At 39.1% G+C, this 18,192-nt stretch overlaps 1 protein-coding gene across 1 annotated transcript in view; it reads left to right on the forward strand.

Annotated features, from left to right (window-relative positions):
- The window catches only part of CEP128 (centrosomal protein 128), a 424,502-nt gene that overhangs the window by 135,524 nt on the left and 270,786 nt on the right, over positions 1 to 18,192 (forward strand). The window contains exons 14-15 of the mRNA XM_060166154.1: positions 1,943 to 2,293; positions 17,149 to 17,799. Of these exons, the coding sequence (XP_060022137.1) occupies positions 1,943 to 2,293; positions 17,149 to 17,799 (1,002 nt within the window). The remainder of the gene's footprint in view (positions 1 to 1,942; positions 2,294 to 17,148; positions 17,800 to 18,192) is intronic.

The raw sequence follows: 18,192 nt of genomic DNA on the forward strand, positions 1-18,192 counted from the left end.
ATAGTAAGAGTGCCTTACTTTAGTTTTGTGGTGGCATTGAATGAGGTAATTCATATAAAGCATTTGCACTATCCCTTGCACAACTTAACTGCTTAATAAACTTTAGTAGTAGTAGTAGTTGTTGTTGTTATTATTGCCAGCTCCTTCTCATTTAGATCTCAGCTCATATGTCACCTCCTAAGAGAGACCCTCCCCAGCCACGCTATAGAATATAGACCCGTTCAAGTAGCTGTCCATCATCACCTTGTACTATCCACTCTTGTAATTCAGCTGATAGTCTGAATATCTCCACAGTTAGATTATTATCTTCTTTGGTGTTGTAGCCAGATCTTATTAACCTTTCTGTAAATTATCTGCCTAACACATAGCAAGTGAAACCAGTCTCCCAAGTCTTTGTTGTGGGGAAAAAAATGGTGTCTCTCTGTTGATCTGGAAACCACTTGACTACTACTTGTTAATAAAGCTGATTTCTGGCATGTGGTAAAACTTTTAGATAAGGGCAAAGGGGTAAACCACCATCACTAGGGTTTTCTGATCTCATTTTAGAATTTTCCACACAAACAAGTGCACAGTTCTCAATTTACTATTTTGTTTGGGTGGATGAAGGAGTGACTCATCTCTTCCAGGCTGCACTGAATTTAGCAAACTGAGCAAATGCAAACCTCTTGTTTTCGAGGCATTATTTTTATGTTATTGCCATAATGTCACACCATGACTTTAATCATGAGAGAAATTTAACTTTATTTGAACCACAGTTCAGGGATGATGAATCTGGAACTGAACATTCTGCTGTTAGAGTCATAGGAGGTTTTTAAATGTTTCCAGTCTCTGTAGGTGCTTCAGGACAGTGTAGATGTTATTTATTGTTTGTCCAGCTTGCAGCATCATCTTCGCCTTCTGAACCTAGTCTTACTTGGACACATGACATTTTCATGTCACCGTTGTAACCACAGGTATTTGGAAACTAAGGCTCAGGAGGGACAGCTTATGGGATACATTGGAAGCACTTGTATTTGAACTTGTCACTCCCTTCCAGAGTTTTACAAGAGTGGCTTAATGTTAATGATTATATTCATTCTTTTATTTGTATAGAATGTTATATAATGTCCTCTCACTTTTGAAGTTAACAATCCATCTTTGCCCATTCTTCTCAGATTAAAAATATGTATGAATCACGATGATTAAGTGTAAGTTCCAAATGTATTATTGACCGCTTTTGGTTTGAGGAAGCTAGCTTTTAAGAGTTTAGGTTCTTAAAAAAAAAAAAAAGAAAAAAAATGTTCGGTTCTTTTCTTGATTAGGTATGTATTCCACATAAATTTAAGTTTATTTAAAAATCTATCCTGCAGTGATTTATATAAGCTCGAGGTAAGTTCATCAACTTACAACATTATGTTGATTTAGCTGGAAATAACCTATCTATAAATACTTTATTGAGAGTCTTTTAAATGGACTTTCACATACAGTGTTATCTATTACTGATGTTTCTATCATCAATGCTCATTTTTTGTTACAGAGTTTTATTTTATTATAACAAAATTTTAGGTGCTGCCAAAAAGTGAAGCATTACGTGTGATTGCGTATAATTGCTCTGATATCTGACAAATTTTAAAACATTGATGTTTCTTCAGTTGTACAAAACACTAGGTTCTTACTAAAGTAATGCACATTGTTTTTCTCATCAGCAAGACCTTCTATTTTAGTGACAGTCAATTGGAAAAAATAATATTTTTCCTTTTTGGATAATGAAGTAGTCTAAAAAAGAAAATATTTTTATAAAAAATTATTCTCAACTAATGTGATCATAAAATACATGGAAAAAGATCATATTTTCTAGATTGATTGCTAATTTAGTGATGTTAGTGATTCTTGTTTGATGATATGTTATGCATCTAATTTTGACAAGAACGTGCTCCTGATATCTCACATGCTTGCTTCCTAGAATTTGACATGTGAATTGGAGAACAGGGAGAAACAGCAACTAGAGATGTTGGATGAACTGAAGGAGATCCAGAATCACTTTGAGACATGTGACGCCAGACATAAGTGCGCTGACCTCCAGATCTCAAAGCTGACTCAGCATGCTGAGGATGCAACCAAGCAGGCCGAGCAGTACCTCCTTGAGTTCCAGCAGTCGGAGGCCCTGAGACAGGTGGCAGAGGAGAGGAGAGAAGAGCTGAAGCTGAAAGCTCAGGAGTCCATTAGGCAGTGGAAGCTTAAGCATAAGAAGTTAGAGCGAGCGCTGGAGAAACAATCTGAAACTCTTGATCAACTGACAGACAAGAATAATCAGGTATAAAAGCCAAATTCCTGAGGACTGGTTTTTGCTGTGACCAACCATTCATTCATATGTCCTTTGAACAAACACTTGAATGCTATGCTGTGCATATAACCTATCAAGATGTTCTTGATAGAAGAGTCTTTATGTCTAGACTATTTCAAGGTAAAAGGTAACTTAGTTTTTAAAACCTTTTTAAAGCCTTTGTAATCTTTTAACATTCTGTGGCTTTTCAGAGTTTACGCTTAAAATAGATCCACTCTCCTCCTCTAGTATAGCTTTTAGTTCCCTAATTTGAAATTATTCTTTAATATCCAAATGGAAGAGAATCACAAAATCTTCCTTAATATCACATGCCTTTTCCCCCAATGCATTTATTTTTAAATCTCATTTATTTGTATATTTCAACTTAAGTATTGGTTAGAAAGAAGCATTTAAAATGCAGCCGTTACTACTGGAGCATTTTCTGGCAGCTTCTATAAGTTAAGTGAGTGACATTGATAATCTCGCTGACGGTATTATCAGATCTCAAACCTCTTTAAGACTTTTGTGCCTCTTTGATAGCAACAAAAAGCATTTCATTGATCTGTGTATGCATTTCACATCATCTTTTCTCTTGTATAATCAGTTACTTTAAATGGATTTTATGCTCCTATGTTGATTCTCAACTGTATCTTTGCATTGAATTAAACCCAGATGTTTCTAAGGTAATAAGCAGGAAAGTCATGATTGATTTTTATCCATGTTTAGTCTTGGTTTATCACTTCTGCTTTGTCATTTGTCACTTGTCAAGAAATCTGAATGTTCCAGAAGAATAGTCATTTGGATAAGTCGACTTTCTTTCAAAAGAAAGCAAAATGTAGGGCAATTATATTTATAAAATCAATTGTCAGCACTTAAGAGTGACAGATGCTTATTTCATGACAGATGAGCTGTCATGGAAAAGATGCTTTCGTTTTTATGTATGAATTTCTTGGACATATAAAAGATGGAGGAAGTGATCCCTTTGCACTCATTGTGGAGTGCTTTTCACTTTAACCCATCTGACACTTACTGGATGACTAGTTGCCCCAAGGTAAAGCAGCTCTAAGCATTTCAGGCTTGAATCTGAATTGATTTGATCCCAGAAAATTGCTCTACCTTGATTATTCTGTTGTCAGCCTGGTTTGGCAGCTGGTTCAATGAGCCTGGGTATGAGGGAGGTAGCTAGAGAGAAGAGTGGTTGGGGGGATTGATTGATTGAGAACCATCTGGGGATTTTACTTAATTAGAGGAAATTTAGAAGGGTCCATGCCATCAGACAGTATCCTAATCCATGGTACTGAGAGTTATCTAGATTGAGCTTTTCAGAATATTAAAATCTGTTAAACAGCCATTTCCCAGAATACTCTTGATATAATTATTTTTATCACTTAGCATTGCTAATGATAAGCAAAGAAGTAGCATTAAAGTGATTGCCACAGTTAGGGTAGTATTACAATTATCACAGCAGGCATTGTAATTTCCACTTTAAAAGCCTTAAAAATTAATGCAGCATGTCGCAGTTAGAGCAACGGTTAATCAAGGAAGAAAGGGTAACAGATATTTCACTGCAAATTCAAGTGTCCAGTAAGTCTGTGATGTGGAAATACATTGTAAATAATTTTGGAAAAAGTATATTTTTAATATCTTACTGAATAATGCCTCTAAAGAGTATTTAATTTTTAATAAAATCACAGAGCCACCTTAGGGCAGTAGTAATACAGCCTACTCCTTTTTTGTTTTTTAGGACTAATTATTTTCCAAAAATGACTCCAGGGTATATTTGGAAGTGTATGTTAAAATAAAAATGATACTGGTTTACAAATAAAACACATTATAGTTTAAAGAATGAGTTAATTGTTTAATAAGTAGCCTTGTTGAGCCATTTTATATGCTCAGATAATACAATTTTTGGATTTTCAAAATAGTTCTGTGCCTACTTCTGTTTTTCTTTTCCAGCTTAATTTATTTTCTGCTTTAAAATGTGCCACTTAAAAATTCATTAGAAGGCCAAAGGCTTTTATTCTCTTAAAAATTGCTCTTATTTATTTTTTTCTGCTCTTTACATTTTGGAATATTGGTAAGATTATAAGATATATATCATATCACAAAACTACGTCATTACTGAAGACTATGTAATATCAAACAAATAGCATAGCATTGCAGAAAAAACCCAGAAAGGTAAGGTTGTATACTTTCCTTAAGAGAAAACCAAATACCATATTCTAACCCATATATATGGAATCTTAAAAAAAAAAAAAAAAGGGGGTTCTGAAGAACCTAGGGGCAGAACAGGAATAAAGACACAGATGTGGAGAGTGGACTTGAGGACACGGAGAGGGGGAGCGGTGGGCTGGGACGAGGTGAGAGAGTGGCATGGACATATATACACTACCAAATGTAGAATGAATGACTGGTGGGAAGCAGCTGCATAGCACAGGGGGATCAGCTCGGTGCTTTGTGACCACCTAGAGGGGTGGGATAGGGAGGGTGGGAGGGAGACGCAAGAGGGAGGAGATATGGGGATACGTGTATATGTATGGCTGATTCACTATGTTACACAGCAGAAGCTAACACACTGTTGTAGAGCAATTATACTCCAATAAAGATGTTGGGGGAAAAAAAAAGACAATGACATGGATGTTTATATCAGGGAATCATGATATTCTTTAGAGATATGTAGATGAACGTATATTGGAAGGTCTAAAATTCTATTGATATAAATAATCTAATCATAAATTGTGATACTTTTGCCTTTTTCTTTTACATCTTTATTAGAGTATAATTGCTTTACAATGGTGTGTTAGTTTCTGTTTTATAACAAAGTGAATCAGTTATACATATACATATGTTCCCATATCTCTTCCCTCTTGCGTCTCCCTCCCTCCCACCCTCCCTATCCCAACCTTCCAGGCGGTCACAGAGCAGCGAGCTGATCTCCCTGTGCTATGCGGCTGCTTCCCACTAGCTGTCTACCTTAAGTTTGTTAGTGTATATATGTCCATGCCTCTCTCTCACTTGGTCACAGCTCACCCTTCCCCCTCCCAATATCCTCAAGTCCATTCTCTAGTAGGTCTGTGTCTTTATTCCTGTCTTACCCTTAGGTTCTTCATGACACTTTTCTTTTTCTTAAATTCCATATATATGTGTTAGCATATGGTATTTGTCTTTCTGTTTCTGACTTACTTCACTCTGTATGACAGACTCTAGGTCTATCCACCTCATTACAAATAGCTCAATTTCGTTTCTTTTTATGACTGAGTAATACTCCATTGTATATATGTGCCACATCTTCTTTATCCATTCATCCGATGGTGGGCACTTAGGTTGTTTCCATCTCCGGGCTATTGTAAATAGAGCTGCAGTGAACATTTTGGTACATGACTCTTTTTGAATTTTGGTTTTCTCAGGGTATATGCCCAGTAGTGGGATTGCTGGGTCATATGGTAGTTCTATTTGTAGTTTTTTAAGGAACCTCCATACTGTTCTCCATAGTGGCTGAACTAATTCACATTCCCACCAGCAGTGCAAGAGTGTTCCCATTTCTCCACACCCTCTCCAGCATTTATTGTTTCTAGATTTTTTGATGATGGCCATTCTGACTGGTGTGAGATGATATCTGCATTTCTCTAATGATTAATGATGTTGAGCATTCTTTCATGTGTTTGTTGGCAGTCTGTATATCTTCTTTGGAGAAATGTCTATTTAGGTCTTCTGCCCATTTTTGGATTGGGTTGTTTGTTTTTTTGTTATTGAGCTGCATGAGCTGCTTATAAATTCTGGAGATTAATCCTTTGTCAGTTGCTTCATTTGCAAATATTTTCTCCCATTCTGAGGGTTGTCTTTTGGTCTTGTTTACGGTTTCCTTTGCTGTGCAAAAGCTATGAAGTTTCATTAGGTCCCATTTGTTTATTTTTGTTTTTATTTCCATTTCTCTAGGAGGTGGGTCAAAAACGATTTAGCTGTGATTTATGTCATACAGTGTCCTGCCTATGTTTTCCTCTAAGAGTTTGATAGTTTCTGGCCTTACATTTAGGACTTTAATCCATTTTGAGCTTATTTTTGTGTATGGTGTTAGGGAGTGATCTAATCTCATACTTTTACATGTACCTGTCCAGTTTTCCCAGCACCACTTGTTGAGGAGGCTGTCCTTTCTCCACTGTACATTCCTGCCTCCTTTATCAAATACAAGGTGACCATATGTGCATGGGATTATCTCTGGGCTTTCTATCCTGTTCCATTGATCTACCTTTCTGTTTTTCTGCCAGTACCACACTGACTTGATTACTGTAGCTTTGTAGTATAGTCTGAAGTTAGGGAGCCTGATTCTTCCAGCTCCGTTTTTCTTTCTCAAGATTGCTTTGGCTATTCGGGGTCTTTTGTGTTTGCATACAAATTGTGAAATTTTTTGTTCTAGTTCTGTGAAAAATGCCAGTGGTAGTTTGATAGGGATTGCATTGAATCTGTAGATTGCTTTGGGTAGTAGAGTCATTTTCACAATGTTGATTCTTCCAATCCAAGAACATGGTATATCACTCCATCTATTTGTGTCTTATAATTTTCTGCATACAGGTCTTTTGTCTCCCTAGGTAGGTTTATTCCTAGATATTTTATTCTCTTTGTTGCAGTGGTAAATGGGAGTTTTTCTTTATTTCACTTTCAGATTTTTCATCCTTAGTGTATAGGAATGCCAGAGATTTCTGTGTGTTAATTTTGTATCCTGCTACCTTACCAAATTCATTGATTAGCTCTAGTAGTTTTCTGGTAGCATCTTTAGGATTCTCTAGGTATAGTACCATGTCATCTGTAAACAGTGACAGCTTTACTTCTTCTCCGATTTGGATTCCTTTTATTTCCATTTCTTCTCTGAGTGCTGTGGCTAACACTTCCAAAAGTGTGTTGAATAAGAGTGGTGAGAGTGGGCAACCTTGTCTTGTTCCTGATCTTAGTGGAAATGCTTTCAGTTTTTCACCATTGAGGACGATGTTGGCTGTGAGTTTGTCATATATGGCCTTTATTATGTTGAGGAAAGTTCCCTCTATGGCTACTCTCTGCAGGGTTTTTATCATAAATGGGTGTTGAATTTTGTCGAAAGCTTTCTCTGCATCTATTGAGATGATCATATGGTTTTTCTCCTTCAATTTGTTAATATGGTTTTTCACATTGTTTGATTTGCATATATTGAAGAATCCTTGCATTCCTGGAATAAACCCCACTTGATCATGGTGTATGATCCGTTTAATGTGCTGTTGGATTCTGTTTGCTAGTATTTGGTTGAGGATTTTTGCATCTGTGTTCATCAGTGATATTGGTCTTTAGTTGTCCTTCTTTGTGACATCCTTGTCTGGTTTTGGTATCAGGGTGATGGTGGCCTCGTAGAATGAGTTTGGGAGTGTTCCTCCCTCTGCTATATTTTGGAAGAGTTTGAGAAGGATAGGTGTTAGCTCTTCTCTAAATGTTTGATAGAATTTGCCTGTGAAGCCATCTGGTCCTGGGCTTTTGTTTGTTGGAATATTTTTAATCACAGTTTCAATTTCAGTGCTTGTGATTGGTCTGTTCATATTTTCTATTTCTTCCTGATTCAGTCTTGGCAGGTTGTGCACTTCTAAGAATTTGTCCATTTCTTCCAGGTTGTCCATTTTATTGGCATAGAGTTGCTTGTAGTAATCTCTTATGATCCTTTGTATTTCTGCAGTGTCAGTTGTTACTTCTCCTTTTTCATTTCTAATTCTATTGATTTGAGTCTTCTCCCTTTATTTCTTGATGAGTCTGGCTAATGGTTTATCAATTTTGTTTATCTTCTCAAAGAACCAGCTTTTAGTTTTATTGATCTTTACTATCCTTTCCTTCATTTCTTTTTCATTTATTTCTGATCTGATCTTTATGATTTCTTTCCTTCTGCTAACTTTGGGGTTTTTTGGTTCTTCTTTCTCTGCCTTAGGTGCAAGTTTAGGTTGTTTATTCGAGATGTTTCCTGTTTCTTAAGGTAGGATTGTATTGCTATAATCTTCCCTCTTAGAACTGCTTTTGCTGCATCCCATAGGTTTTGGGTCATCATTGGGTCTCCATTGTCAATTGTTTCTAGGTATTTTTTGATTTCCTCTTTGATTTCTTCAGTGATCTCTTCGTTATTAAGTAGTGTATTGTTTAGCCTCCATGTGTTTGTATTTGTTACAGATATTTTCCTGTAATTGATACCTAGTCTCATAGTGTTGTGGTTGGAAAAGATACTTGATACAATTTCAATTTTCTTAAATTTACCAAGGCTTGATTTGTGACCCAGGCTATGATCTATCCTGGAGAATGTTCTATGAGCATTACAGAAAAATGTGTATTCTGTTGTTTTTGGATGGAATGTCCTATAAATATCAATTAAGTCCATCTTGTTTAATGTATCATTAAAGCTTGTGTTTCCTTATTTATTTTCATTTTGGATGATCTGTCCATTGGTGAAAGTGGGGTTTTAAAGTCCCCTACTATGAATGTGTTACTGTCGATTTCCCGTTTTATGGCTGTTAGTATTTGCCTTATGTATTGAGGTGCTCCTGTGTTGGGTGCATAAATATTTACAATTGTTATATCTTCTTCTTGGATTGATCCCTTGATCATTATGTAGTGTCCTTCTCTGTCTCTTATATTAGTCTTTATTTTAAAGTCTATTTTGTCTGATATGAGTATTGCTACTCCAACTTTCTTTTGGTTTCCATTTGCATGGAATATCTTTTTCCATCCCCTTACTTTCAGTCTGTATGTGTCTCTAGGTCTGAAGTGGGTCTTTTGTAGACAGCATATATATGGGTCTTGTTTTTCTATCCATTCAGCCAATCTTTGTCTTTTGGTGGGAGCATTTAGTCCATTTACATTTAAGGTAATTATTGATATGTATGTTCCTATTCCCATTTTCTTAGTTGTTTTGGGTTCGTTATGGTAGGTCTTTTCCTTCTCTTGTGTTTCTTGCCTAGAGAAGTTCCTTTAGCATTTTTTGTAAAGCTGGTTTGGTGGTGGTGAACTCTCTCAGCTTTTGCCTGTCTGTAAAGGTTTTGATTTCTCCATCAAATCTGAATGAGATCCTTGCTGGGTAGAGTAATCTTGGTTGTAGGTTTTTCTCCTTCATCACTTTAAATATGTCCTGCCAGTTCCTTCTGGGTTGCAGAGTTTCTGCTGAAAGATCAGCTGTTAACCTTATTGGGATTCCGTTTTGTGTTATTTTTCCCTTGCTGCTTTTAATATGTTTTCTTTGTATTTAATTTTTGACAGTTTGATTAATATGTGTCTTGGTGTATTTCTCCTTAGATTTATCCTATATGGGACTCTCTGTGCTTCCTGGACTTGATTAACTATTTCCTTTCCCATATTAGGGAAGTTTTCAAGTATAATCTCTTCTAATATTTTCTCAGTCCCTTTCTTTTTCTCCTCTTCTTCTGGAACCCCTATAATTCGAATGTTGGTGCATTTAGTGTTGTCCGAGAGGTCTCTGAGACTGTCCTCAGTTCTTTTCATTCTTTTTTCTTTTTTCTGCTCTGCAGTAGTTATTTCCACTATTTTATCTTCCAGGTCACTTATCCGTTCTTCTGCCTCAGTTATTCTGCTGTTGATCCCTTCTAGAGTATTTTTAATTTCATTTAATGTGTTGTTCATCATTGTTTGTTTCCTCTTTAGTTCTTCTAGGTCCTTGTTAAATGTTTCTTGCATTTTTTCTATTCTATTTCCAAGATTTTGGATCATCTTTACTATCATTCTGAAGTCTTTTTCAGGTTGACTGCCTACTTCCTCATCATTATTAGGTCTGGTGGGTTTTTATCTTGCTCCTTCATGTGCTGTGTGTTATTCTGTCTTCTCATTTTGCTTATCTTACTGTGTTTGGGGTGTCCTTTTTGCAGGCTGCAGGTTCGTAGTTCCCATTGTTTTTGGTGTCTGTCCCCAGTGTCTAAGGTTGGTTCAGGGGCTTGTGTAGGCTTCCTGGTGGAGGGGACTAGTGCCTGTGTTCTGGTGGATGAGGCTGGATTTTGTCTTTCTGGGGGGCAGGTCCACGTCTGGTGGTGTGTTTTGGGGTGTCTGTGGACTTATTATGATTTTAGGCAGCCTCTCTGCTAATGGGTGGGGTTGTGCTCCTGTCTTGCTAGTTGTTTGGCATAGGGTGTCCAGCACTGTATCTTGCTGGTCGTTGAGTGAAGCTTGGTGCTGGTGTTGAGATGGAGATCTCTGGGAGATTTTCGCCATTTGATATTATGTGGAGCTGGGAGGTCTCTTGTGGACCAGTGTGCTGAAGTTGTCTCTCACACCTTAGAGGCACAGTATTGACTCCTGGCTGCAGCACCAAGAGCCTTTCATCCACACGGCTCAGAATAAAAGGGAGAAAATGTAGAAAGAAAGAATTAGTAGAAGTAGAAAGAAAGGAAGAAAGAAAGAAAGAAAGAAAGGAAGGAAGGATGGAGGGAAGGAGTGTGGAAGTAAGGAAGGAAAGAAAGAAAGAAGATAAAGTAAAATAAAAGTAAGATAAAATATAATAAAGTTATAAAAATAAAAAATAATTATTAAAAAAAAACGGACGGATAGAACCCTAGGACAAATGGTGGAAGCAAAGCTATACAGACAAAATCTCACACAGAAGCATACACATACACACAAAAAGAGGAAAAGGGGAAAAAATCATAAATCTTGCTCCCAAAGTCCACCTCCTCAATTTGGGATGACTCGTCTGTTCAGTTATTCCACAGCTGCAGGGTACATCAAGTTGATTGTGGAGCTTTAATCCGCTGCTTCTGAGGCTGCTGGGAGAGATTTCCCTTTCTCTTCTTTGTTCTCACAGCTCCCAGGGTCTCAGCTTTGGATTTGGCGCCGCCTCTGCATGTAGGTCGTTGGAGGGCGTCTGTTCTTCGCTCAGACAGGACGGGGTTAAAGGAGCCGCTGATTCGGGGGCTCTGGCTCACTCAGGCCAGGGGGAGGGAGGGGCATGGAGTGCGGGGCGGTCCTATGGTGGCAGAAGCCGGCGAGACGTTGCACCAGCCTGATGTGCGCCGTGCGTTCTCCCGGGGAAGTTGTTCCTGGCTTCCGGGACCTTGGCAGTGGCGGGCTGCACAGGCTCCCTGGAAGCGGGGTGTGGATAGCGACCTGTGCTCGCAAACAGGCTTCTTGGTGGCGGCAGCAGCAGCCTTAGCGTCTCACGCCCCTCTCTGGGGTCCGCACTTTTAGCCGTGGCTCGCACCCGTCTCTGGAGCTCCTTTTAGCAGCGCTCTTAATCCCCTCTCCTCATGCACCAGGAAACAAAGAGGGAAGAAAAAGTCTCTTGCTTTTTAGGCAGGTCCAGACTTTCCCCCGGACTCCCTCCTGGCTAACCGTGGTGCACTAACCCCCTGCAGGCTGTGTTCACGCCGCCAACCCCAGTCCTCTCCCTGCGCTCTGACCGAAGCCCAAGCCTCAGCTCCCAGCCTCGCCCACCCCGGCGGGTGAGCCGACTAGCCTCTTGGGCTAGGGAGTGCGGGTCAGCACCGATCCTCTGTGCGGGAATCTCCCCGCTTTACCCTCCTCACCCCTGTTGCTGTGGTCAGAAGCTTTCCCCCTCCGCCTCCAGCAGTCTCCGCCCACGATGGGGCTTCCTAGTGTGTGGAAACCTTTCCTCCTTCACAGCTCCCTCCCACTGGTGTGGGTCCCGTCCCTATCCTTTTGTCTCTGTTTTTTCTTTTTTCTTTTGCCCTACCCAGGTACGTGGGGAGCTTCTTGCCTTTTGGGAGGTCTGAGGTCTTCTGCCAGCGTTCAGTAGCTGTTCTGTAGGAGCTGTTCCACGTGTAGATCTATTTCTGGTGTATATGTGGGGAGGAAGGTGATCTCTGCCATCTTCCCCTCATTGCCTTTTTCTTTTAAAGTGCTTTTTGAAGTCATTGGTTTTTATATGTGCTTTGAAAATGATAAAGGAAAAAATCTGAACTTGGATTTTGATCATAATGTATACACTTCTGAATGTTTCCAAATTCATGTTCTTTTTTATAACATGGGTAATGGGAATGATCCCTAGGTTTGGTTTGGTTTTGTCTTGTTTTTCTTGTTGAATTGGCAGAATAATTGGCTTGCCCATGTATTGAGCTTTTTGCTTGATAGTATTTGACTTCAAGAATCTTAAATTGCCGTCTTTTCCTTCTGTGTATTGCCTTCATGCTGAGGGAAATAAAAGAGCTATATGTAATATATACTGTCTCTTAATATTTGAATTTCTTAATGGTTGAAAAGTAAGAAGGATCAGTGCTAAAGTGCATACTTTTTTAATGTGTAATTGTTATACGCAATATAAGAAAGGCTAGAGCACTGATATGTTAGTATAATCCAGTAGTCTTTCTACATGTTCCCTCACATGCAGAAAAATAACCTTTTTTTCTTTAAAAATTTTTCTTGTCTACCTTTTAGTTAATTCAAAAAACTATATATACTGGGCAGTCAGGCCTTTGAGGAATTGGTTCCTGTTCCTATAATCTCCATGGTTTTAGGCCATATCATTCTTTTGGCTTCACACCAGCCATTTTCAATCCTCGTCTTATAATCTTCCCTTACAGCTCTTCTTCTATGGAAGCAGTGTTTGGTTAGAACATTCCCTTCCCATTGTTCCTGACTGCTACTCATTTCTCCATTTCGCCTCCACATTTCCCAAGGATTTTCACACCTGGCTTCCCCTCAGCCTGTCTCATTACATGTAATTCTTGCCAGTATCTTCGGTGATTTCCAAGTTCAAGTCAGCAACCCGTTGAACTCTGTATCCTTATACTTCACTAATTTCCTCTTTTATAGTGACCTTCAAATCACTCAGCAGCTAATTTCAATGGCTAAGATTTGTCATCATCTGTAATTTCTCTGTGTTCAGATCTTTTGTTCTAACATTTCAGCCTCTGTCCACATTTCTTTTATTCCCTTTTCCTCTTTTAACTGTTACCATCTGCTTTGGATCTCTCCACATTCCTTTGGTTGACCAGCTGTTTCCTGGAATCGGTTTTTTCCTGTCAGACTGGACTTCGTGAAAAGCTACTCTGACGACATGTTCACCAGCATCTTCAATTACTTGCTTCCACCTCACACATTTTACTGATGTTCAATCTGGAATCAACCCAACTCTCTAGTTTTTCTGTTCCTGCTCTTGAGTGGTACTAGCAAAACTTATGTAGGATATCAATTGGCTCCTATAGTGGTCTTGGTTACCTCCCTGACTGCACCGCAATTCATTCCATTCCATTAAAAAATTAATGTAGGCCAGCTACTATGCATATAGCCCTCGTCTGATCAAGAACTATTCTTCTTCTGAAGAATGAACTATGAAGTCTGTTGGAGAGCTTCTGGTAAACATTTACTCATTCCTAAAAAAGATAACACTAGGAGGGAGATGTTCCTCTTCTCTGAACATTGTTATATTTGGCTGTGATGCCAGAAATGGCTGAAGCTATCTTGCTATGGTCCTGAGAATGAAGCCTCCCTCCAAGGGAGGGTACTACTGAGAGCAGTGCAGAGAGGTGGATCTAGAGCTTTGACATACTGTGGAGCAGTTCTGCCTGGAATGATAATAAATTACCTTGTAGTTTAAGCCAGCTTGAACTGGAGTTTTCCCTTGCTCTCAGCAGAAGAAATTCAAGCTTATGTGAAACATCAGTTCTAGGAGTAAGGAGCTATAAGTTAAAGAACCTAAAATGTAGGATTGATTAAGTGGAGAAGTGGGGTCAGGACAGGGAGGATCGTACTTTTCTAAAGGAATAATTGGAAAACCTTGCCATGCTGTTGATTGAACCATCAGAAGTCATACCTTGGGACCTTGATGCTGTGCTTCAGGGGGTGGTATTAAGTGACCAGTAGAAAAGCTTTAGGATGTTGGTGTCTGTTGTGTACTTATTGCAGCCTTCAGAAAAGTCCTGGAAGGCAAAGACAAGTATAGGTTGAAACTGATCTGTCTAAAAGCAGAGAGCAAGATTTGGGGGCACTGGGAGACTGAAAATCTGCAATGTATAATCCGCATTTACTGAATCTGCTAATTTGGAGTTGGAAAAGCCAAATTGTTTCTCCATGCTGAAGTTAGTCCAAGCAAGAGAGAGAGGTAGGAAACTTAGCAGAAATTTAAATGAGGTAAAAAAAACAAGCCTGATTTTTCAGGCCCCTTTCAAGTTCTCCTATTTAAGTGCTTCTGGCCAGACAAAGGAGACCCAAGTCCATTGTTTTGAATTCCCTCAAGATAAAGTCTAGTCAACTGAGGACCCCTGGGAATGTCCAGGATACTGAGGTGGCGGTTAAGACACTGACATTTTCAGACTCGAAGTCAATGTCTAGACAAAATGTTGGGCTATGGCTACTAGCCAAGCATTAACCAAAAGAAAATAGACAGAACTTACTTAGCTTTTAGTATCTATATTGCCAAAGAAATTCTAAACTTGACCAACATAGTCGGATACTGTCCACCCAAAGGCTGTCACGTTGGTCATGAATTGATGTAATATTTGGAACACTGAAGCTGAGGGCGAAACATGGAGAGTTGTAGAGTATCAGAGCCTGAGCTTTGAAGGACCCTTCTTGAGACACCCCATCTCTGGTCTTCCCATCATGTGAGAAAAATAAATATCCTTGCTGTTTAAACCACCTTACGGTATTTTGAAATCAAAGACATTTTATGTGTTAGGACCATCTTGGAAATACGATTTTTATCTTCAGGGCTACATGGAAGTCTTTTAACTCAGGGCCAGCGGCCTATGTTATCTGTTCCAAACATTAGTCACTATATTTATGCACCCTCCCCTCATTCTAAGGTCCCTCCCACATTACCCTTACAGCCAAGACTGGATTCTGTCAGTTTTTGTCTTCTTTTGTGTGGTATATAGAGTGACCTCCCAAAGATGTGTCAGCCTAACTCCTGGAACCTGTGAATAAGATGAAAAATCACTCCCATGATTATGATATGTTACTTGGCAAGTTGATTTTAAGATAAGGAGATTATCTGGATGGACCTCATCTAATCACAGGAGTCCTTCAAAGCAGATAAATTATTCTGGCTGTTGGGAGAAACGGAAGTCAGAGGGATTCAAAACATGATAAGGGTTCAGTGTGGTGTTACTGGCTGCAGAGACAGAGGAGTCCATGAGCCAAGGAGTGTGGGTGGCCTTCAGAAGCTCAGAAAAACCCCTGGCCCAAAGCTAGCAAGGAAACATGTCCTAGGTCCACAGAACTAAATTTTTCCAACACCATGAATGAACTTGCAAGTGGATTCTCCCCCCAAAGCCTCCAGCTAAAAGCCCAGGTTAGCTGACACCTTGCTTTTAGCATTAGGAGACCGGAGGCAGAATACCTTGTCAGGATTTACGACCTCTGGAAAACAGTGAGATAATAAATGGGTGTTGTTTTAAGCCATGAAATTTGTTGGAATTTGTTACACTGCAATAGAAAAATAATACATCCACCCTTAGGCTTATCTATATTTCTAGCCATTTTTCCTGCGTTGAAATCTTTCTTCTAGAGTAAACTCTGTCATCTGTGTTCCAGACTCTTTTCAATAGAGGGACATTGCGTTATCAGTTATCCCCTCTCTTCACAGCTTTGATCACTATCTTGCATAAGTACCTCCCTGAGATCCTGGTTTCTCCTTGAACTTAAATCCCACCCCCACTTTTTGTTTCTCCCTTCCCACTAGTCTTCATCACAACCCTTTGATGTAGCTTTTATTACTATCTTTATAAAGATAAATAATTTCTTTAAGGCCATAGAACTGCTTATGACTGGACTGAGAATCAAATTCAGTTCTCCTGGTCAGAGCTCAACTGCTTAATCCCCTCCTTTTGTTATTTCTCATGTTAGCTTCATGCTGATTCTCCCTGTTAAAATGAGAGGGATTTGAGGAAACTATTTTTTTTTTTTTGGAGTGATTGACTCATTACATTTTATCATGAATTGTTTCACACTGCAGTGTAAAATGTCAAGTATAAAAATGCCTTGAAACTGTTTGCATCTTAACTCATTATTTCTAATTCTAAAATGAATCTTAATTTTTTTTTTTTCCCGGGTTCAAGTCATGGTAGGCATCAGTAACCAGGTACAGAAATGGTCTTGGTGCCAGTGTTGGGGCGGGGGTGGGGGGGCAGTTTCAGCCTCCTCAGCTGCTGGCTTTTTCGTTTGCATTGATGGATGGTGAGGATTAGCAGATTAGTTCTTGGCTGCCGTCCCTCAGTGTCAGCCCTAACCCCCTAAAACAGCTGGCAGAGGGCGATGGCCTTCTGGTCCTTTGACTTTTCTTGTGAGTCCTTTCCCAGCCTCTCCTAATCTTAAACTCATTTCTACATGGGACTTGAAGACTCCCTGTTAACATACTGGTGTGTTTCTTGTCACTGTGGACATTATTTGATTAATAATGACTGATTGTACCAAAACCTTCCGTAGATTATATTTGTTTGCTTCCCTGTATTATCTTCCGAATCTTTTTTGTATCTGTTTTGAGGTTTCTCCTTTTTAAAAGTGTGCCATTGAAATGCAAATCATGTTACTTTAAGTAACACTGTATTATTTCAACCTCTGGTAAATTATAATTGGAGCCTTTTTTTTCCCCATTCTTTTGATCAATTTTATCTTACATTTAAATAATTATTTATGATCATGGATTGATATGTTTTGGTGATGAAAATCTGAAACATATATCTCAGTGTGGTACTACTTCAGAGCAATTGTACTTTTCTTCCTTTTTCTAGCCTAAAAAGTATTTTTCATTAAAAAACCAGAAAGAAGTACAAAATATTATTTTATGAATTTTTCTTCTCCTTGTGGCTTAAACCTTATTTTTGTTTTCTGGCAGTGTATATGGTGAATTTTACAGTAATTTTTGCTTTCTGTTCCTAACCCAATAGATTCTAAAAGAAAAGGATGAATTGAAAAGCCAGCTTTATGCAGCGTTACAACAAATAGAGAATCTTCGAAAGGAATTGAATGATGTGCTAACCAGGCGCGCCCTTCAAGAGGAGGAGCTTCACTGTAAGGAGCAGAAACTAAGTGATGTTAAGTCTCATCAAGCTGACCTTGAACTAGAAGTCAGGGATTCCCTGGATACCATCCATAGGCTAGAAAGTGAATTGAAAACGCAGCGTAAGATTCAAAGCCAGATGAAAGCTGAGAAAGCGCACCTGGAGGAAGAAATTGCAGCGCTGAAGGAGAGCCAGGCCAAGGACCAAGCTCAGCTTCTTGAGATGCAAGAGGCCATCAAGGACTTGAGTGCCATCCGGGCAGATCTCGCCAATAAATTGGCGGAGGAACAGAGAGCCAGGAAAGAGGTACTTAAGAACCTCTCTGACCTCAAGACACAGGCAAAATCCAAAGACGAAGAAACGGCTACGATCGTTACACAGTTAAAGCTGGAAAGAGATGTTCACCAGAGGGAGCTGGAAGATCTCACATTCTCGTTGCAGAGTATGAAAACGAAACATGAACAGAATATCCAGGAGCTGATGAAGCACTTCAAGAAAGAAAAGAGTGAGGCCGAGAATCATATTAGGACACTGAAGGTACCCGCACTGAATTATCCTGATGATACTGGAGGAAATTTTCTGGTGGCTCATGAAGTTAATAAAGCGTAAACTTTTAGAGATCATTCTGTATTCCCAAGCACTGAAGGGAAGATAGAACTAACAATAAAGAGGCTTATTCATGCCTGTTCAGCCAGGTTGAAATGAGTTATAGCAGCCACCTGGAAGCACCTAGTTCAGAGCACTGAAGCCCTTTAAAAAGAACGTTTAGCTATTTTGGGAGTTCAGGAGAGGCAGAGGCAGCAGTAAGTCGTGGACCTGAAACGAGCCCTCATTCAACATTTATGATCTCCTAAAATATAAAAGGCAAAGACTTGTCAAGGCCATAGAAGCTATAACCATGGTCATTGGTATGGTAACTAAAGTGGATCA

The sequence above is a fragment of the Lagenorhynchus albirostris genome, chromosome 1, assembly GCF_949774975.1.
Source record: "Lagenorhynchus albirostris chromosome 1, mLagAlb1.1, whole genome shotgun sequence".
Lineage (NCBI taxonomy): Eukaryota > Metazoa > Chordata > Mammalia > Artiodactyla > Delphinidae > Lagenorhynchus > Lagenorhynchus albirostris.